The sequence below is a fragment of the Epinephelus moara genome, chromosome 18, assembly GCF_006386435.1.
Source record: "Epinephelus moara isolate mb chromosome 18, YSFRI_EMoa_1.0, whole genome shotgun sequence".
Classification (NCBI taxonomy): domain Eukaryota; kingdom Metazoa; phylum Chordata; class Actinopteri; order Perciformes; family Serranidae; genus Epinephelus; species Epinephelus moara.
Genome location: NC_065523.1, coordinates 13,572,783 through 13,595,081, shown reverse-complemented (window position 1 = coordinate 13,595,081; position 22,299 = coordinate 13,572,783). Strand labels below are relative to the sequence as shown.

Genomic DNA, 22,299 nt, shown 5'->3' with positions numbered 1-22,299 from the left:
CACTCAAAACACAGAAATTCAGTTATTGATTATGCATTGCATTTGTTAACAGCAGTTGATCATATGGTGTTAAGCATTTTCTTAAAGTGCAGATTAAATGTCACTGTTATATTCAATAACATGAGCTAGCACAAAGGTTCATGGCAGCTTGATGAAGGGAGCAGCAATGAATTAAAACGGCAGCCAATCACATGGGTTGGGCTGAGTTGTACTCTCACGGGGGTGTGTAGACCTCAAAGTTTGTAAGGCAACAACTTGTGGATTTGTTCTGCTCGTGTTTATCACCTTATATTGGGAGAACTAGTAAAAAAGATGTGTGGAAAGTGTAACTTAATTGGGACAGCAATACATTAATTTCCAATTAATTTGTTTCCTAAATCAATATTTATTTGGAAAATAAGATATCAGAAAATACTGATACATGCCCATCACAATATGCCAGCACCTAAGATGACGTCTTTATATCAATTGTTTTGTCCGACTAAATGTACAAAAGAAAAGATACTAAATTTACAATCATAAAAGAAGCATCAAATCCTTCCATCTGACAGGCTGAACCCAGAGGATCTTTGGCATTTTTGCTTGATAGATTTTCTACTGGTTGACTGATTGATTAATTGACGAATGTTTCACCTCCAAAACTCAATATTTATGGAATCTAAAGTTGATGCTTAACATACGTCAAATAAAACTCTAAAAAAAAACACTTTACAAACGTTGCTAAAAGTTGTGCTCGTTGTTCTAAAAGTACTGAACTTTCCGAAGGCACTTGAAGGCAGCATACGCTTAAGCTAACTAGCAGGCTAGCTTCCCATATTGCTAGGGACGGTAATCCGTAGTGGCAACACATAACTTGTTTAACCGTTACACGCACGAATAAATGATGACACACAACTTAACACTGACTAAGCGAACATAGCCCACAACAAATGGAGGTCAGCGAGCACGTTTTATCGGCGGGCCGAGCCGTGCTGGACATGGTGGAGCGGGAGTGGCAGCCGCTTTCCCCGAGCGAGTTGGACCAGCGGCTGGACCAGGCGGTGGAGGAGATCCTGGAGGCTGACCTGATAGCAAGACTCAAAACTCAGCCTCATCCGACTGTTTACGTTCAGTTACTGCAGAGTCAAACTAATGTGCAGCCTCAAGTTTTACAGACGACAACATCCAGCAGTGCCCCGGAGGAAGAGACACCAGAGCCCCGGGAACCGTTGGAGACCGTGGACAGTGCTGCAGTGAAGGTATCAGCCTGTCCTCAGTGATCCGTTGATCTGTTAAAAGGTGGTACGATCATTTTACTACCTGTACTTTCACAGTTCTAGGATATTCTTAAGTTATAGATCTACATTGTTTTGCTAGGATAAGAGGAATTGTCCTAAGGCCACCATGATATTAGAAATTTAAAAAAATAACTGAATAATTAATTTACAATCATTGACTACAAAAACTGGCAGAGACAAAGTCCCTCTCAAAGTTATACCTACACTAAGGTATCTGCAGTATGTGCATATACAAATAAATACACATGCACATGTACAGTAGATAAACCATAGACTGTATGAGATGAACATACATTTCATCACTTTAACAAAATGAAACTCTCGTCTTTTGTCCTAATTTAGACCAAATTTTAACAGTGTATGCCTTGGCTTTGCCTAAAGTTTTTTATACCTGCCCACTTTTCTAACTAAATATTCCAATCATTAAAGTAACTATCTTTGAGATAAATATGAGAGCCCTTCCATTTTTCTGCTGTCAGACCTGTAGGACACACTCTTTGTTGTAACCATGATGAATTAAGCATCAATTGTCACTATTTTCATCATGGTTATGAACACATTATGGTACTTTTACAATCAATTTCACCTGAAATACCCACTTAATCTAATGACTGACTTTTCTCTCTCATCAGCACATCACAGACCTGCTTCAAAGCTCCAAATCCAGGGCTCGAATGGCCGGACGGGCTCGCTTGTCCCTGTCCCACACTGTCCTGCTGTCCCTCACCCTGCTCTCTGAGCGCATCAGCTACCGCTCTGTGTCCCGCCGCTTCCACCTGGAAAAAGGAAACATCCACAGGATCTTCTTTTCTTTCTGTGAGCGCATAAACTCGCTGGAAGAGAGGCAAATCAGATGGCCAGTCGGTGGGTTGACTTCAGTGTTGTTTGTGGGGTATGATGAGCACAATGCTGTCAGTGATTTGGGTGTAAAAAATAGTGTTTAAAATAATGATGGTGGGGGTGTTTCCTTTCTACTCTCCAGACAGCGAGGCTTTAGAGGCCCTTTTCCCACTTTGCAGTCCAGAGAAGGAGCAGGAGGAGCTGCCAGGTGTACCTCAGGTCCTGGGAGTGTTGGGACACACTCGCATCCCTATCCGCCTGCCTATAGGAAAACATGATGTGGAGAGCACAGTGCCTGAGGTGAAGAGGATGAAGAAGGAGGCCCATCCTGACTCTTGGCTAAACCTGCAGCTTATATGTGATCGTAAAGGCAGGTTCCTACACTGCAGAATCAGTAAAGGATCAGACGTGGACAGAGGCATCACTCTGAGAGACAAACTCGAACAGCATCCTGAACTGATGCCCTCTGGCTCCTGCCTCGTGGCCAGAGCGGGCTACCCACTCACTGCTCAGATTTTAACCCCATACTCAGGAAGTCAAGGACCAAAAGAGGAGCTCTTTAACAAGACGCTTGAGGGACATTTTCACATCCTGGATCAGGCTGTTGCCAACCTGAGAGCCAGATTTCAAAGGCTCAAGTATTTGGATATTGGAAACTATGACAGAGCCAGAGCTGTTGTGCTTACCGCCTGTGTGTTGCACAATGTGTTTTTGGACATGGGACAAGTGATTCAAGGGGATGTTGAGAAAGAGGAAGCCATAACTGGAGAGGTAGAGGGGGAGGTAGATGATGAGGGCATTCAGAGACGAGACGCCATCTCAGATTTGTTGTTTAAAACTGTTGATTCTGTAAGCAGATGATGCGATAGCGTCTGTCAGGGAGCTTGTGTCCTTGGAGGTAAATGTACAGTTTTGTTATATAAAGGTTTATTTTATCAGAATCTCTACTGTCTGAGTCTGTTTGCACTCAAAACTTTCACTGGGATATGTTTGCTGTTAAAATATTTACATTGTGTGAATTAGCAGTTTTCCCACAATAAATATTTGTAATCCGGAGTTAGGGCCTGAGCACTGAACAGTGCGAGGAGGACCCTCTCGAAAGTGGAGGAATTATTTTTCTCTCAAATGAATTACATTGCTGAGGGGCTAAAGGTGCTCGAAAACTCGAAGACTTTGCACACAAACCAGAAATGGTACATTTTTTTAAATATTTTATGGGTCTGTAAAAAAATGGTTCTGTAGCACCCCCACAAAACTTGAAACAAAATAGCCTCCACGGTCTGTTTCACTTACTTTGGGTGGCAGTAGCTCAGTCCATTGCGACTTGGCTTGGGAACCGGAGGGTTGCCTGTTCAAGTCCCCGTTCGGACCAAATATGGAGCGTGGACTGGTGGATAAAGAGGTGCCAGTTCACCTCCTGGGCACTGCCGAGGTGCCCTTGAACAAGGCACTGAATCCCCCAACTGCTTGGGGCGCCTGTCTATGGCAGCCCCTTCACTCCGACATCTCTCCACTTTGTGCATGTACTGGTCCTGTTTATGCATGCGTGTGTATTTTGGACCTGAGTGTTAATGAAAACAGAGTCCCCTCAGGGGGATTAATAAATTATATAAAATTTAAAAAAAAAATTAAAATTACGAAATTGGGTGTGCACATGTATCATGTCCAGACCTACCAAATAGTCTTTTGGAGCTGTACCCTAAATCCAACAGGAAGTCAGCAATTTTGAATTTACTGTGTAATTTCTGTGCATTTTTGGCCAGTTACAATTAGTGGGCAGTGAAAATTAATTTTTCTTTATCTTGACAAGAGTGCTCCCAACCACTCATAAAATTTTCTCTTATTTCAGAGAAGAGCAAATGTAAGAAAACACTGGTAAATCCAAGAAATCAATGGTGACTAACAACAACAAAAAGAACAACTGGTGTATACAAATGAAAATTAAAGAAAATTTGTTTGAATCTTGCTTCTTGCATGATTGCCCAATATCTGGTAAAACTTTCACAATAAAACAGTCAAAGGAAATAGTGTTTCTAATATTTTGTCCACTGTCAAATAGGTCAGTGAAAGTGGACATAACATTCACAAAGCTAGTATTTATTGCAGGACTGTTTATTGTAATACACTACATAGTGAAAGCTGTTCATACTGCCTGATAATGTGTAAATGATTAATACAGTAATAGTGAAAGTGCATCTGTCTATGAATACTGTTATCAGTCTAGTTTATAATATAGAAGTTTAAGTCTGACTTTGACTTCTCTTGAACAATGATCATAATCATTGCGTCAGTTTGTTCAGTCATGGGGCCCGCATAAAAAATAACATGTTCTTGCATAGGTTGTTGACATCTGGTGCTGTATCATAAAAGTTTTTTTGGTAAGCGCAAACAACACACATGGAAGTTCATGTTTCCTCTGGCCTAATGTCCATCCTTTGTCATCTGAATGCTGTTCTTTTGAGCTAGGCTGGAGATGGCCTGGGCCAGGTTGTTAATAGCCTCTATCTTCCTCTCCTCCAGAGCTTTCTGCTGGGCCCACATGTTCATCTTCCTCTCTTGCAGCTCCATGTACAGCTGCAGGACGTCCTGTGGAGGCCGGGCGGTGCAGGGAGCAGCCGTCACAGGAGGTGTAGGGAGGATTGGGGTAAACCTCTTGCTGGCTATGGCTTTGCCCACTCTCGTCCCACTGAGTTTGGCCCTTCGCTGGGCTTCGATCTCCTCCCTGCTCTTGCCCAGGACCTCATGCATGGCCTTGAAGAACTCCCAGTGGACGCTGGCCACCCCCAGCCTCTTGGCCCTTTCTGCGTTCTTCCTGTATGTGGCCAGCATGTTTCTCCACTTGAGGTCACACTCGTACGCCTTCACAGTGACATCAGTGACCTCTGACTCCCTTAGTTTGGCGTTCACCTTCTCTGCCACCATCTCCCAAAGTTTCTTTTTCTTGCATACTGGCTGGTCAAAAGCCTGGTCCATTTCAAGTCTGGTGTTGACAAGGTGCCATGTAGCCTGTAGTGTCCATATAAATTCTAGAGAGGAAAACAAAAGTGCATCATGTCATTGGTTGAAAAATCATATGACCTTGCACAGAACCTCTCACTTGTTTTTTAAGTTTATTAATTTTATTTGAGACAGCTTGTCCAATTTGAATTAAGTTTTCAGAAGACATATAATTCTCGGTGATGTAACTGACTTTAATGCTCGTTGCTGTCACTGTTATTAAATGAGTCACCGTTTATGATCATAATCACTGCAATAGGCAGACACTGCGCACTCATCGGGTCCTCCTCGCTTCATGCGGTGACTGGATGAAACCTGTTTAACTTAATGTTGCGTGTACTGACCTGCTTTGGTTTTATCGGTGTCCACACTGGACACGACCGTCTCTTTTCCTTCCACTTCAGTACTTTGTATCACAATTGTCTCGATAACCTCCATGGTGTTAAACACATTTAAATAGCAGCCAAAGTAGTTCTTTTTATTTATTGTGTGTATCTATCGTGGAATTTAACAACATCTCAGAGGCACCGATGCGTTTTCTCGCATCGAGTAAAACGATGACTATAACAACGTCACGTAGCAGCTTGGGACGTGTAGTCCGTTTTAGTTGATACAAATGGGCTTTTAAGTTCTTTGGTGTACCAACTAAACTACAATCCCTAAACGCTGTGGAGCTCTCAATACAAGCCTCTCTTTATCATTGTCACGGGGAATGTAGTTTTTTAAGGGAGGAAATGCACTAGGGGAGGTGAAAGGCAGCGAAATTTGAACTACAAGTCCCAACGTATATCTAACCGTCCCACCTCTTCACTCCCTGCTCCCTCCCTCGACCGCCCCTGTTTTGTTGTTTGGCTAAAGATGGCGTTAGCGGCTAACACAGGCGATTGCATTTTGTTTAACCAAAATTATTCGGCCAGTGGTGACAAAACATTGATCAAATATAGCTTTAATCCGTCATTTGATGTTTAAAAATACGTTACATTGAGATAATACACGTCCATCACGTAGAATAACGCTTGTTCGGCCTTCTCACGATGTAGGCCTGTTTTTTTAGGGAGTGGACCGAAGCTGTTGGAACTCCAACTCCCGTCGGCGAGTGCGGCGTCAGGTGGTACAACTTTTCCTTTTCCATGGTAACTGTAGTTTTCTGAGCGCACCAGACTGTTGTTTTTGTGGAAACTTTGAAAAATATGAATGAACTCATTAAGAGCACACATTCACCAGTTAAGTGAACGAGCTAACAGTTTAAAGTGAAAGGACATGCTATTTAATTTCTCCGTATTTCACTGGAAGCGTCCAGTGAGGCTGCACATTGTGTATTATATCTGTCTAAACTGAGAGGAGGAAAATTAGGGTAATTGAACCCGGTGCCTGCTAGGCAGAGGAACCATGGCTGCATCACCTGTGCAAGGTGACCGGAAACAATTTCGAGCACCCACCAGAGAAGGGCACCCATCATCATCAGAGCCCTCTTTGACCTGGTGCTTAGCTCACCTCTCCAAACCCCGATCAGGGGCTGAACATCACGGGCATGGCAAGGCTGACTCAGGCGGTGGCAGAGAAGGGGACAAGAGGTCCAGAATGTCTCAGTGGCGAGCCCTGGTTGCCATCCGGACCCAGCACATCAAGGGTGACAAGGCTGGCATTGCCCGATTCAGAACTCAAGGTGGTCTCCGGCCCCTGCTGGAGCTACTCAAACACCCAGAGTGCTCTAGGAAAACCCTGGACCTGGCTCTTAGCATCCTGGCAAACTGCTGCACTGAGCTGGAGACACGCATAGAGGTGAGCTGAAAGGAATAATTGTAAAAGCATTGACTGTTCTATTTATTAAACCATCCATTAAAACTGCTCTAAATGTCTGCCACTATAGGTCCGTAAGCTTGATGGAATAAATATTGTAGGTAAGTGGTCATTTACATTCTTGTGACAAATTTGATCTAAGAATAACAACTTTTTTAAAAAACGTTTAGTACTGGTAAACATTTGTATTTTCACAATCAATCAATGGCATGTAATCTTGGAAAAACTCTTGACTGTCTCAGTGGAGATCCTGAAGGAAAATATGGCCCTGGAGACGGTCCAGAACCGAGCAGCCCGGGCTTTGGGAAACTTGGCCATGGATCCAGAGAGCTCTGCACTCATCCACTCTGCTGGTAAGTCTTAAATGTAAATTTGTCCCACTGCATCATTTTGTAGCTGCCAGTTTTCAGCATTTAAAATGAGATGCAACTTGAATGGTACTTGAGTGGAAAGGAATATTTTGCAGTAGCAGCAAAATAGCTGTAATTGTTATAACTTTGATTACAGTTGCTTTTAAAGAATAATCACCTGCCTCATGGACAGGTCGGTCAGTATTTGTGGTGTGATATTTACACTTTTACAATAAAAGAACAGGTGTGCAGCAGGATGTCCATCTTACATCTTCACATTTGGTAAAAGGATGAGCAGATTACACTGAGTTACTGATTCTCTTTTAATTGGTTAAATACACAATTATAGGATGTTTCCTCACTCAAACATTGTACATTTTGGATTTCTGCTTTCGTAGGCAGGTGTGATATTCCAACATTAAAGAGTGGAGTCTCTATATACTGGGAGTTATTAATAGTAAACAGCCATTCATACTGGGAAATTACTTCTTCTCTACGTATAAAATGACATATTATTAAGCCACAAAGAAAACAGAGTGTTACTTTTTACTTTTTTAAATTAATCAACAGAATCTGCAATGATCTGGGTCATTTCAAGCAAACATGCCAAATATTTGATGGTAGTAGAGTATATATACTTTTATAAGGTGAATAGCTTTTGGTTTGGGATTTTTGTTCCCATAAAATAAGACATTTGATGATATCACCTTGGGCTCTAGGAAAGAGTGATGGGCATTTTTCACAGTCTTCTGATGTTTTATGGTCCAAAACATATCAGGCAACGTCAGATTAAACAATTATCCTTCAGAAACTGTGTATATGATCTGTGAAATGATTTTGTGGAGATGTATTATTTGTCCTCAGATTAAAAACCAGCCTTTTTCTTTACAGGTGGTGTTCCTCTTCTCCTCCTTTGTGTGTCTCTTTCTTCTGGCCCATCTTCCCCTACTGCTGCTCCACCCAAAGAGTCCTGTCCTAAACTGGAGTGCGCTCAGTCGGCTGCCCGGGCTCTCCTTTACCTCTCAGATACGCTTTCTAACCGCCTGTCGCTGCTCACCCAGGGGACCTTATCCTCTCTCGCCCCTCTCATTGCTCCAGAATATCCCCAGGGGCTGAGGCGGGCGGCACTCAGGACCCTCCACGAGCTTACCCGGGGCTGTGGTGTTGAATGTGCCAGGGAGGTGTCCCGCTCTGGAGTCCTCGCTCAGCTTGGTGTCATGGCATCTGGGGAGTCTGGTAAACCTTTTGAGGAGCTGGCACTGAAGACCCTGGCCAACTTGTGCTCCCAGGGCTGCCTGCGCCCCCTTGTGGGGTCACTGGGGGTTATTCAGAAGTTCACTGAGGAGGTCAAGAGGGACCCACTGAAGTCTGGAGTCTTCCTCAAGGCACTGTGCTTGTGCTGCAAGGAGGCGGTCAACCGGGCCAAGGTGAAAGAGAGTGGTGGATTGGAGGTGCTAATTGGCTTTCTGGCCGCCCATCAGAGTCACCCCCTCTCCCGACTCGTCATCCTGGCCTGTGTGGACTTTGTTTTTGATGAATCTGCTATGGAGCAGCTTCAGGAGTTAGGGCTGGTCCCTCTGCTTGTTGCTCGACTGGTTGAGCTCACCAGAGGCGAGGAACAATCTGCTGAGAAGATGGACGTAAGCCTCTCCTCCAGCATTTCTCCCACGGAGCTCCTGCCCTCCTCATGTTTTGACTCTTTTGACTTTCCTCCTCCTCCTGAGAGCTGCAAGAGGCAGGAAGCCGAAAAGGAGCAAGGTCTATGTTCATCAAGCTTTTTAAGTCTCAGGTATGGAAAATGAAAAGCACAGGTTTATTTATTTTCCATGTGAATTTTATCATACTATTTTCTGTTGTTCATCAACATGCTTATTGCTCTCTCTTCAGGTCCTGGTTGGTGTCTGAGGGATTGATCTCTTCAGAGGGGGACCTACTGAATTCCTCTGGTGTTGAAGGGGAATGGGGAAGTCTTCAGATCCCGCCGTCTTCGTCCCCTCAAACGCCCTCCCCAAACCCTGATTCCCTTTCCTCTCCTAAAAACTCTTCCCCATTCAACCCTACTACCTCTTCCTCGTCTAAAAAAGCTGCTCAGCCTTCCCTTATTACCTCTTCGGCGCAGCCCCAGCTATCATCCTCATGTAAAATCCCTGATCCTCCTCCATCTAGTCCTCAACCTGCAGTTGCGTCTACACCCCAAACCCAGCCCAGTTCTAACACTATCTCCTCTCCCACGAAAACAACCCAAACACCAGTCTCTCCATCAAAGTTCTCATCCCCTCACAAAAGGAGGCCGCGTCCTCATTCATCAGCTTCTTTGACTAAAGTTATTCTCGATACCCCTCCCTCTGTGCCCCGCACAATGGCCTACCACCACCCCTACCACCCCGAACCCTGGACGCCAGAGTCACCCATCCTGCTGCTGCTGTCACGCTTTTCCCACGCCACCGACCCAAGTGCTGCTCTGGTCAGCGCAGGCGTCATGTCCGGCTTGCTCTACTACCTCACCCAGCACGAGGACCCCAGCAGCAGGTGCTTCCGTATGCTTTGCCGGCTGAGCTGTAACCCAAACTGTTTGCAGGCGCTGGTCCGTACTGGCTCGGTCGCGCTGATTCGTCACCATCTCTGCCAGAGAGGGGGAGGATTTGAGGGAGAGGAGAGGCAGACGGGCCGAGTGAAAGCCAAAGTTAAACAGCTTGGTAAGATAAAGATCTGAGCGAAATCAGTCATCTGCAACACAGTAACTTTAGAGCAGCAAAGTGGCATAATTTATAGCACAATCTACAGTTGCTCATTATAGATTCACATTTTAGTAATCTCTTATCATAATCTTGCATTATTAGCAACATAATGTATGTTATCACTTTAATCATTAAACCTAATTCTTCTGACGAGGGATGCACACATTCAACTTTACATGTTCTGATACCTTAACTCAACCATTAAAACTACCAATCTAAAGTGTTTTCTTTCTCACAGATTTAAAATTAGTTTACCTGACTGTGTGCAATTTGAATATTTTTTTAATAACGCAACATGATGCCAGGGATAGCTGTGGCACTAGAAACAGAGTCAGCAGTAGTGCTGGAGTTACACTGATTTGTATTGTGAAACTGCTTTATTCAGTGTTTCTATTGGTTTAAATCACCTGGTCCATTTGTTTTGGAGAGAAAAAGACCTCACTGCTAGTCGCCACTAGATCCCACCAAATAATGCACACTTCACTTTTAATCCAACTTGTTTGATTGGTGCATCTCTACTTCTGGCATAAATGAAACTGAATTGGCTTCTATAAAATTTCAGCATCATTTATTTTACCAGAGTAGTTTATAATTGTGCACTGACTTTCTGCAGGTTCTGCTCTTCTCAATAATCTGCGTATCCAGTGTGAGTCTGGATTTGGCTCTGGAGTTGTTGCCCATGTGATGCTATCAGGATCTGAAACCGACAAGGTGAACTGTGCACTGTCTCTGCCATTAATCTGCAGGTGAGTAGTAGATCTTAGAGTTGTTCCGATTCCAATAACAGTTTTGCAAGTGCCTCTGATACTGCCTGAAATGCTGGCTTGGGTATTGGCAAGTATGCGCATCTGTGCACTGATCTGATGTAATTTTTAAGATAAACTTTAAACTTAATTTAAATTGTCTCAGCCTCGTCACCACTGTCGCTTTCCAGCAAGCGCTCTGATGCGATTGAGTCTCCTTAAAAAGCTTTATAATCCAGCCTTGAACAGCAGTGTTTTTTAGAGGCATTTAAAAACAAATAAATCCAATAATGAATGACCTCCGTGATTATTTATCAATTTATCCATGTTGAATGGATAAATATACAGTATATTATACTTGTTATTCAGTTTTTACACATTTTGTTTGGCCTATTGACATAGAAATGGGGTAGTAGTATGGGCTGACATGTAGTGCAGGTGTTCGAATCATTATCGGGAAGTAAAAAATGGAACACCTCTATTAGATCTGTAAGAATAATGACTGTAAGTGACCATATCTGAGCTTTACAAACCCTCCTTTTCTCCAACAGCAACAAGTCCCTGTTGAAGAAACTTCTTCTGGACAGCGGCGGACTCCTCCTGGCTCTGCAGCCTCTTGGTTGCGATGATGATGATGTGGATGAAGACCAGCCTACTGAATGTGGGAAGTTGCTTTCTGATTGGTTTAATTCACCACATTCAGGCCTGACTTCACAGCTCCACTCACTATTCTCCTCCCTCCTTATTGGATGCCTGTCTACTCTGACTGGTGGCATCAAAATGGAGCTTAACAAAAAACATCTAAATCCAGTAACGACGCAGTCAGTCGAAAAAATTGACCCAGTTTCACCTCCTCCCTCAAAAAGGCCTCGCCTGGCCGACACCTGTCCTTATGGCGTCTCGAACTTTGACCTCCTTTTGCTGCTGGACGACGGGACTCAGGTCCGAGCCAACAGGGAGGCTGTGACTGGGGTGGAGGGGACAGACGGAGTCACCTCTGAATACTTTTGGGCTCTGTTGAGAGGCGGATTTGGAGAAGCTCAGGGTAATGCAGGTGAAGCCATCCAAATTAAAGATGTCAGCACAGGTATGCTGCTACCAGTGCTGCATTACCTGCATGGATGTCGCTTCACACAGGACACAAAAACAACAAGGGAAAGTGATGAGGGACAGAGTAGAGGACAGTGTCAGGTCTTGGACAAATTTGTCTTTGATGGACTGGGGATCTGCCAAAAAGAGACAGAGGAGTGCTCAACAGATGACTTTGCTTTCCAGAAATCAGCTCTGGGCGAGATGATGATTGGGGCATGCAGATTTTTGGTGACTGAGCTTAAGAGAGAGCTGGAGGATCTGTGTGTGTCTCTTCTCCTGTCCTGCTCCACCAAGGCTGCCCCCACAGTGGACAAGGTGGAAAAGGCTGCGTCTAAAATGGACCAAGAATGCGTTGAGTCTGCTGAGGAGAACCTGGCTAATCGAACATCAGAGTTAGAGTTGACTGGCTTTGAGGTGCAAACAGAAAATTTACCAGGACAGACAAAGAAACCAAACAGTTTCCCACACCCGACAGACAGTAATAAAACCTGCTCAGCTGGAACAATTCAAAAGGCCAGCAGAGCACTCAATACAACTTTCAACCAAAAGACAATCAAAAGCATCACCCCGGTTTCCAAATCAAGCTGTGTGTCAGTGGTGGACAAATCATGTGACCCGGAAGTTGTAAGGTTAAGACCAAAGAACTTGATGAAAAGTTCAGCACAGGGTCTAAAATCAGCAACTCAGGACTCCCTCTCTTCCTCAGAAGCCAGCGCAGGAGACAACACACACCTGGTTGCTCTCCTCCCCCAGGTATACTGGTTTTCTCAGCGCTACAGCTACCCAGCACTGGGTCGGGCCTGCCTGTCTCTACTGCTGGGCTTCCAGGACTGTCCTCAGCCCTTCTTGTCCTCTGCCCTTGCTGGGGATTGCCTTCGCAGACTTGCCAGAGAGGCGGACTGTACAGAGACTCTAAAGCAGGATCTACTAAGTCTGGCCACAGTAGCTCTGAGCTGAACTAGGGGGGGAAACGTTGAGTGTGGTAGACTATGGCATGAATTCAGAGGGCACAGATTTCAGTGAGAGTAAACTTTGGGACTTGCTTTAAGCTTCTAGAGTTGCCATTGTATAATGTATGGAAAGTTCAAGTGCAGGTTACAACAACAGCACGATTACCTAAAAAACAACAACAACTGCTTTATGAAGTTCTCTAGCACTAACAGGACTGACTGTTGATTTATTTTCATAAACTGGAAGCATAAATTACAATTTAGTTTTGATGTAATCTGATATAAACTGTAGCCGTCCCAGCATGACATAATTGTATTATAATTTACTGACATTTGTATTGTGATTTTTTTTTTTTTTTTTCTGAAAAAATTCAAAGAAAGAGTCCGCTATCATTTGATAAATGTCATTTAGTTGGAAGTTCTGGAATTATCAGGGTTGGTCTAGAAGCCAGTTGTTTATTTTGTACATAAAAATAATATGGATTAGGAGATATATAGTGTATAGATTCCAAATGTCCCATAAATTTAAGCCACTGAATATAATGTTGGAACATCACTTTGCCTTTGCTTCCTTGTTGGTATGTGTTGATGTGCAGAGTGGTCACAGTAATTTAACTGAGTGGCTTTAGGGAATGTCACTCAGTTTTATTAATTCCATTACACAGCAGAGCGAGAGAAACAGCTATTGGTTGAACTGCCATAAAATTTGGAGATATGGTCTCAAGAAGATGAAGCGTGATTAGTTTGGTATCCCCAGGAGCAGCAATGTGACTCATTGATGTGTTTTTTAATTGTTTTTTGGACAACAATGAAGCTATGGCACACTGGAATTAGCTACAAAGGCTTTGGCTTCACAGACGATATTTGTTTGGATCAATTCACTGATGGTTTTGGTCTTTTCGTGGAATTTTTTGACATTAAGCCTTCTCTTTATCTTTTTAAGCCTGTATGTGCAGGTTTTGAACTAGTCAAACTTTGCTGACCCCTGGTGTTAGTTTATAAGAAGACAACTTCAGACGAAATGTGAAAACACTTCACTCAAAAACTTTGAGTCATGTCTAGAAGGTTGATTATATTGAACACTACACGAAAGTAAACAAAAATAATGGCACTCATTGTGATACAGCATAAAGTGGTTTTATTTATGTCAGGATGCACCGCTCAATGACGATGCTGCTTGGGCCCTCAGTCAGAATATTTAAGGCAGTATAATTACACTGTGGACTGGAGTTTTCAGTAGCCAGCAAAACACAGCTAAGAAAGGTGACTGATTCTCTCAGTGATGGGAGTCTTCATAGCCATCGGGCAGAGGATTGGTGTGAGGGTTGTGGAACATAGAGTGGTTTCCATCGCCCCAGGGGAATTTCTGGAAGGAGACATATGAACATATAGGTAAAATCAACAACAGAAGGAAAAACTATTCATCCCATACAATTTCTTTCTGTCTAATCTTGCTGAAAGAGTAGGAGTATTTGGGTGAAGGCAATGGCCACTATAGTGCTTTTTACACAGAGATCTCACTATAGGGCCAATACAAGGTCCCTTCTTTATGCCACCTTTGCATTTTTGCACAGAGCCAAATGACGGCAGCATCATTCAGCTCCAGAGTGTGATTTTAGACAGCATGTCAGCATTGTGGAATCAAAATAGGCGTGGCAGGCGTAATGTAACACAGTGTCAGTCTCTAGTGTAACATATAACATACATGTTGACAGTGATAAACAATGGCATTACATGGCATCAACAGTAATTTACTGTAATATGGCGGCTGATTTCGTCCTCTGCTCAGAGATTAAGGAGCTCCGGGATCTAATTATTTTCCCAGTTTGTGGACATTTTCGTCCACTGTTCGTCTTCGAGTTAGCTGCTAACTGCTAACAGCTACTTTTTAAAACCCCCCATGGTATGTTCCACACATAACACGTCGTCAGAAGCGTCACATCTGTGCCACACATTCTCCCATCCTACCAGCTGTCCTGTTTATACATAATTTAGACCAAATTTCGGTGCTGTTATTACCCCCGATACCATCTTAAAGGTGAGACTACTCTTTCCCCCCATTCCGCACTTGTACCTTTTATACAGAACAGTGAGGTGGCATAATTGCATCAAATTCCCGCCTTGAAGAGGCAGCTTAAGGGACTTATGATTGCAACCCGTGGAGTCACCCCCTACTGGCCATTAGAAAGAATGCAGGTTCAAGCCACTTCCCCATTTTATAGACTACAGCCTGAGACTCACCTTGGTGCGGATACGCAGGTGTGAATATGGCACAAACTCTGGTGGCTCGTGCGAATGCGCCTGCATCTTCATGTAGGCGTTGGCCATGCAGACTGCCACACCAGGAACAGCTAACACAATGGTCAGTATCTTCCAGGTCTTTGCTGAGGAAAAAACACAACCAGTAAAATTATATGACTAAAGACATAAATAGGGCATGAAGATAATGAGAAAGTAAAATTACAGGAGCTTTCTCTCTACAGAGTTCATATCAATAATAAAATATAGTTCCTGATCATTTGCCAAACACCATGAACATGCAGGATGGCTGCCAGCTCTGCAGACATTTCAGTTAATGTTCAACAAAAGGCTCCTGCAGTACGTGACTCAGAGATGCTGTAGTAGCATGCAGAGGCTCTGAATCTGGAGGCTCTCATGTATTTTGGTTGTATTTGGTTTGAGAGTGATAGCAATAACACTTACCTCCTCCTTCATGGCTTGATTGTGACGCTGCAGCAAGCACACGACGAGCAGCTAAGGCAGCAGGAGACACAGACATCTGTTGAGGGGGAGAGAGAGAGAAAAGGAGATGATTGAGAAACGTGCACAACTTAAACTTAAACAGGCCTAAAATTATTATTATTTTTTATTATCCTAATATCAAGGGAGCCTTCATAAGCTTTACACTGAGCCAAACACAGCCTTAAACATCTTATTTTTCTAACATATTAAGTAATTTGCAGAATTAATAGGTAATCTGTCATGTGGCCCTGTACAAACAAACAACATGTATAAACAACAGGCAGTTTAGGCTGGGCCTACTCGAGCTGCTGTGTATTAAGGGTGTCGGTAGCCCTACTGTAAGCAAAATAAGGTCAAATACTTACTGTTATTCAATCAAGCAATACTCAATATGCTTTATTATCCTCTTGTTTTTCTGGCAAAGTCGTTGCTGGTAGTATTTTCTTCTCCTTCCTGCTTGTTTGTCCTTCAGTCTGTCCTGAGCTGAACTCAGAGTGTGTCAGACTCCTCCCCATTTCAATATGTCCATGCACTAGGAAACCGAGTTTATATTTGGGCAAGTGCAAAGGGTGGCTGATATGTGACGAAGAGGAAGAGGATTGGGGAGGAGGTGTGTTGTTGGTCCTGCGCAGAACATTAAGCCTGCATTACAAAGACTAAAATAAGGGCTGATTAATCCTTATTAACTGACATAAACAATGTGTTAGGTTTCCATTTTTGTTTCACTTTGAGAGTGCTACTGAAAGCCAGTCAGTTCACTGAAAACACCTGTGGCTCAGCTGCAGAGTAACCTCCAGTTTATCAACTTTTTTTCTTTTTTAATTTATTAATAATTTATTACTTTAAGTCCTTTTTGGTCTGTCTTGCCCAGGATTAGAATAGACGAACACTGATATCCTGAAGAAGAGGTGAAATATTGAAGCCATTGAGCCTCATATTATTAATAGTGTAAGTGTAAGTATACAAATATTTATATAAGTTTAAAGGTCAGGTAAGTTTTTAATTGCAAGGCTTCCAAAGACTTTGGCTGTCATATGTAACATCAGTTTCACACATATAATAATATCAGATCAACTTAACTTGTTAAATTTTAACAGGAAACATTTCTTAGTTAAATATTATAATATATGCAAACATACTGAGAAAAATTTGGAGAAACTGAGCAGATCTATTAATTTTCTTAATACAGCCTGTACCATTACACTGCTGCCCACCAAGCCAAAATGACTGTGGATTATGTGCACATTTGTAGACCTACATGTGAGTAAACAACAGAAATTAAATCTTAAATATAGATTAATATAAACGAAGTGTTTAAGGTAGATGGGCTTTCATTTGGCAGTTCAGCCGGAGCACAAAAAGCTTGCAAGCATTTGTACAAGATATTGAATCGCACAGCCTCATATCATTTGTTTACCTTAAGATAGACTGTCCACCAGATGGGGTAGTGCTGCTATGAGTACACTGTCCTTAAATGCTCCTTCAGACTACTTTGGTCATTTGTGTTAGTGTTAGACAGGTTCACCTCTGCAGTAAGGTTACCTCCTCTTGGCTTGTTGTTTTGACTGCTGAAGTAACACTGTATAACCTTTAAAATAAAAGTACTGGATTTTAGCTGAAGTATCTGCACAGAGCCTGTATCTTTAGTTTGACTTAAAGACCAAGGTCATTTTTACAACTTTAAAGTTTGAGTACATTTACTCAAGTGCTGTTCTTAAGTACTATTTTGACATACTTGAGTATTTCTATTGTATTCTATTTCCTACTTCTACTACTTATCTGACAGCTTTGGTTACCTGTTACTTTTTACTTTAAAAACATTAGATATGGTCATACAATATGTCATAACATATGACACTTTGAATTCAGGACTTTAACTTGTAATTAAGTATTTTTAAACTGTAGTATTTCTATTTTTACTTAAGTAAAGGACCTGAGTACTCCTCCTACCCAGTTATCAAAAAAGAACTCTATTATTTTTTATACTGTATACTCCCCACTGTTACATGTTCATTCTTGATTTTCAGGATATATTAGTATAGCCTTTGTCGTCTCTGTCTGGGCAGCTTCAGGCTGCAGTGCAAACAGCAGCCAGAGCCAGCAGTGATGTCAGCCAGTCATGCAAGCAGCCAGTCTGAACGTCTCGCACTTGTGTTATTGTGGGCAGAGGTTAAATACCATCTCAGTTTGAAGAATCTGTGCACAGACATGTACGGGCAGGTAGACACACAAAGCTTTGCATGTGCTGCAGGTGTGCTGCAGGAGCTGGGAGAGGCCAACACTCCCTCCCTTCAACCTGCAGACATATTATTAAGATCATGGCTTGAATGCCTGAATTCCAATGTACAGTCTACATAAGGCAGAACTTAACTTAAACATGTGTCTGTAGGCAAGTATGGAATATATTGCAGAAATTTCCGAGCTCAGTTAAAGGAACAGTGTTTAGTGGGAGCTGGCGGTGGGGATTGCAGACTTCAACCAGCTGAAACTTCTCCTGATTAGAATTCCTTCAGTGTTTACTGCTCAGGCGGTTTTTACTGGGAGCTGAATTACCTGCAGAGGTCTCTTCCTCTCCAAAACAAATAAATCCAGTGATTTAAACCGGTAAAACACTGGGTAAAGCAGTTTTACATTACAATTTAGGGTTTCTCTTATGCTGTTGGGCATGTTGCAGATGAGCTGTTTGGCCAATGCCTGCTAATGTGTGCTCACATTTTTCTCTGACAATTTAAGATCCAGATTTTCAGGAGGTTTTCAGTACAAATAAACCTGGTGATTTAAACCGTTAAAAACACTGGATAAAGCAGTTTCATGATACAAATCAATGTATTTATGACGCTCTCATCACCGCAAGGCTGCTACAATGGCCACCGTGAAACAAGAAAATTTGAAAACACACTTGGCTTTATCTAGAGTCACTGGTTTGGTTTTTATCCACTCTGGGCTACTGTAGAAACATGGCGGTGCAATATGGTGGACTTCATGGACGAGGACCTGCTTCCTATGTAGGTATAAACAGCTCATTCTAAGTTAACCAAAACACAACAATCCTTATTTTCAGGTGATTATACTCTAAGAAAACATACCCAATATGCCCCCCTAAATCCTGCACACTGGACCTTAGGTCTGTGTAATACTTTTTTTTTTTTTTTTTTTTTTAATTTATATTGTTATGTATTTTTTTTTCATTATGTTTGTGACGTGACTCTAAGGGTGGCCATGTTGGTCTGTCAGTTGGTCCACCACTCTGATCCAGACTGACATACCTCAACAACTACAGAAGGATCGAGATGACATTTTGTACAGACATTCAAGGCTTTTTTGTTGCCAGGATGATGAACAGCTGCATACAGAATGAACAGATTCAACAGGTTTTCTACCTGAACCTAATGGTTCATTTCCATCGGTGGGTGTAGAGTTTATACACAGCAACTGGAGGAAGCAGTGTAGACTCAACACAGCAAAGTGCACAGGATGGAGACAGGCACATAATGATGTGTAAATAAAAAATATATGTTTTCCAATAGTATTACAAAATATCTTTCCTGACTGTTTCCTCTTATAATCACTTTGAAACCACTTTAATTTACAGAATGAGGGATTTAAGTCATCCTAAAGTGTGGGTACAGTGTGTAAGCTGAGTTCAAATGAGTTTACCCTCCACAACATCCCTTAACACCCACACAATCCCTGTCTGTGTATACTTCATGCCAAGAGAAAGACAGCTGTGGATTGTGTGCGATGCAGTAAGTGTGTGTGATGTTGGACAGAGGTGAGAGCAGTTGGTTGTAACAGTCTGTCCCATCTTTGCCTTATAAATCTGTGTGGCTCTTTCTCTTTTCTGGGCACTTGGCTATCATATTGCTGCATTCACTTCAGAGCAAGCTCTTTATTGAAGTTATACAGCTTTTAAACAAAGAACTTAATTGTGCTTTTCGTGCAGACCATTGCAGGATGTTTGATATAGTTTTGAAAATACAAACCAGACAGAAAATAATATTTTATTGCTGAACTTTGTCCTGCACTTTCACTTCCACAACTGTAGTGATTTTAAACTATGGCTTGCTGCTTTCTTGTTTCTGCAATGTAGGACTATACAGTAATGGAAAGTATCTCTGGACAATGTGCTTGCATACACTGGAATGATATCTCTAATTTTAAGTGAGTGAGACTGGGACCTGCCTGTAAGAAAACTTTGGCAGCAGGCACTCAAACAAACCATCAGAATCTGTCATCAATATTGTCCCAGTCGCACTGAGACAGCACGGATTTCAAGTGATGTGAGGGCTGACGTTAATCTACAGTGGAAACTTCCGCACACTGTTACATCAGGTGCTCCAGTGCAGACGCAGCAGTTGGAAAGAGAGTTAACTGTTAACTTACAGCCTTACACAGCAAGTAAGCTTGACACTTGGCTTAATTGCCACTAACAAGTTTTAAATGATAAGTGCAAGGTATTTTTCAATTTTCAATTTAACATGCACAGTACCACTGACTGGCTGCTAGTGGCTGGGCATGAATGGTGGCAGTCAGAAGCCAGTTTGAAGCGGCTATAATCAGTAATTTTATATTAACAGCGGATCACATGACCTGCATGTACTCACAGCTCTATAGAGTTGTTGTATCTCTCAGCTCATTTGGTTTTCACCTCACAACTTTACTGTTTTTGCACGATACTGCCTAATACCAAACTGGAGCATTTAGCTGCTAAGCAACTAAATATTTTCCTCAGGAGCTGGTTGAGACCAAACACTGAGCTTAAAGGAGAGTGAATATTGGACATTTTCACAAGGTGGCCAGAAACATGACTCAAAATTAATGCTGATGTCTCAATGAAACTGCTAGATACGTAAATTAACAATGTGAATGTTGAACTGTTGCACTAGACTTGTGTTTTCATGATGAAGCCCAGACCAAGATATCTTTGGAGCCAATCTCTCTTTATTTTGACACAAGAGGTAAATAACAAAAAAATTCTCTGTCAGTCGTCATTTGTGTGACTTGAGCCCCTGCACAAATTAAATGACACAGGAATGCGTTAACGTGCTATACAATAAGTTTTAGCAGATAAACCTAAGAATGGAGTTTATGTCGTTCAACACAAAGGCTAAAACACCTTTTGCTCAAACTAAATTTCTATGACCACAGTGTCACTTACCTCATCCAAGGAGTACAACAGCAAAAAGGGGAGAGGTAAAGACAGGAGACATTTAGGAGGGACTCAAGGAAGTAAATGTAGGTGTACAGAAACGTCTCAACCACATATTGACTGTGGAGACCTAAAATGTCAGGTTATAACTATTTATGCAGATTTTTTGTAGTTATAATACTACACATTACTAATAGATGTTTTACCGCTGTATAACTGACTTACACCAGATCGACTTAACGCATGAAAACATGTCTGTATGTGTACAGCTTGTTGCCACTGCCCCTGTGTGACCAATAAAACAGTTATTGCAGGTTTAAAGACACTGAAAACAACCTGTTATTTAACAGGTCAAAGAGACTTGACCCATGCAGCTGTTAATTACAAGGTCAACAACTCATTGTCGCAATATTTCCATAAACTGGGCTCTAATCATTTCTCTGGTAGCCAGCATTAAAGCACAAGGTTGAGATTAACTTATATATAGTTGGGTTTGTTCCAAACCTGTGAACAGGATAATTATCACTCTTTAGCTACCGCCAGATGTAACTCAGGCCTTTATATACTATGTTAAACACTCTTGTCATCCTTAGTATTAAAAACACATACAGTAAAAGAGCCATACAGATGAAGTACTTTATTATTATATTTATTTATTTTATTTTCATGGATTTTGTTGAAAATAAAAAAGGTATTGTGACACCAACTTTATTCTCAAATATACCTAAATCTTGCCTGACTCCTGGGAAAAGATTACGTATATCATAAAACTAGGCCAGCTGGTTGCTTCACTCTCTTGTTCCTGCTTCACACTCTTCCACTTGACTTCAGTCTTCAGGCGAGTTTCTCTACACAACGCCTTCCACCTCCACTCATGACTCCCTTTGTCCAAAGAGCCAATTTTAAGTTCTGGCTAAGATGTTATTTTAAATAATGGTGAAATCCCACTTCATCATAGACTCCTTGATTGACTAAGGTTGCAGTGTCTTCCAAACCCAAATGTTTTTTTTTTCTTCTGGACGCTGTCTGACCTAACCTTCTCAGTCAGATGCAGGTTCAGCTGTAGGACCTACATGAAGAGAGAGCCAGCACCATCACCCTGTAGGTCTTTGTGTTCTTCCCGTAATGTGTATATGCTACATGGAGCTTAACACTAATATTAAGCCCCCTGGAGGTGGCCCTCAGTGGCTTACAAGCTGAGAGAAGACCATAAAACTGCTAATAAACACAACTGTTCAAGTCCCTAGGCTAAAGAAGAAAAAAAAAACAAGACATAAAAAATTCAAGACAGAAATTATTTTGGATTTCCTCTCTCAGGACTGAAAGTGATCCTACCAGAGTTAATTTAACTAATGTGAAGCTTATCATGGAAGCGTGAAAGTGTGGAGACTCAGTTGAGAATTTCTGTATTTACACCTTTCACCACCAAGTGGCGCAGAGTGTATTTTGAGATTGTCGATAGACTTATTGAGGAGGTAAATGTAATCAGGTGCAGATGTTGCTGCTTTGTCTGTTGACTGTGCTCCTGCTGTATTGTGCCACAGTCTGTGTTTATGCCCAAATCTGTGGTTTTGCAGTCTGTGGAATATTTTGGTTTATTTTAAGTGAGAAGGAAACAATG

General features: G+C 42.1%; 5 protein-coding genes across 5 annotated transcripts in view; 3 read left to right on the top strand and 2 right to left on the bottom strand.

Annotated features, from left to right (window-relative positions):
• The first annotated feature begins 46 nt into the window (after positions 1 to 46).
• LOC126404838 (uncharacterized) lies at positions 47 to 3,058 on the top strand. Its single transcript, XM_050068193.1, has 3 exons — positions 47 to 1,238; positions 1,910 to 2,141; positions 2,260 to 3,058. The coding sequence occupies exons 1-3, from the start codon at positions 930 to 932 to the stop codon at positions 2,976 to 2,978; spliced, it is 1,260 nt and encodes a 419-aa protein (XP_049924150.1). The 5' UTR covers positions 47 to 929; the 3' UTR covers positions 2,979 to 3,058.
• A 1,155-nt stretch (positions 3,059 to 4,213) lies between these two features.
• Positions 4,214 to 5,702, bottom strand: si:dkey-66i24.7 (uncharacterized). The gene is made up of 2 exons (XM_050068204.1): positions 5,459 to 5,702; positions 4,214 to 5,143 (listed from the first exon to the last, which is right to left on the bottom strand). Exons 1-2 carry the CDS (start codon positions 5,550 to 5,552, stop codon positions 4,539 to 4,541), a joined length of 699 nt encoding a protein of 232 aa, XP_049924161.1. The 5' UTR covers positions 5,553 to 5,702; the 3' UTR covers positions 4,214 to 4,538.
• Positions 5,703 to 5,966: 264 nt separating this feature from the next.
• LOC126404830 (hornerin) overlaps positions 5,967 to 22,299 on the top strand; it is a 40,952-nt gene continuing 24,619 nt past the window's right edge. The window contains exon 1 of the mRNA XM_050068181.1: positions 5,967 to 6,222. The gene's annotated coding sequence lies outside the window, so the exon portion shown is untranslated. The remainder of the gene's footprint in view (positions 6,223 to 22,299) is intronic.
• On the top strand, positions 6,217 to 13,343 carry armc5 (armadillo repeat containing 5). The gene is made up of 7 exons (XM_050068169.1): positions 6,217 to 6,896; positions 6,985 to 7,015; positions 7,157 to 7,267; positions 8,156 to 9,053; positions 9,152 to 9,960; positions 10,616 to 10,748; positions 11,297 to 13,343. Exons 1-7 carry the CDS (start codon positions 6,504 to 6,506, stop codon positions 12,792 to 12,794), a joined length of 3,873 nt encoding a protein of 1,290 aa, XP_049924126.1. The 5' UTR covers positions 6,217 to 6,503; the 3' UTR covers positions 12,795 to 13,343.
• Positions 13,909 to 16,053, bottom strand: LOC126404853 (cytochrome c oxidase subunit 6A, mitochondrial). The gene is made up of 4 exons (XM_050068209.1): positions 15,895 to 16,053; positions 15,491 to 15,566; positions 15,029 to 15,171; positions 13,909 to 14,153 (listed from the first exon to the last, which is right to left on the bottom strand). The coding sequence occupies exons 2-4, from the start codon at positions 15,564 to 15,566 to the stop codon at positions 14,064 to 14,066; spliced, it is 309 nt and encodes a 102-aa protein (XP_049924166.1). The 5' UTR covers positions 15,895 to 16,053; the 3' UTR covers positions 13,909 to 14,063.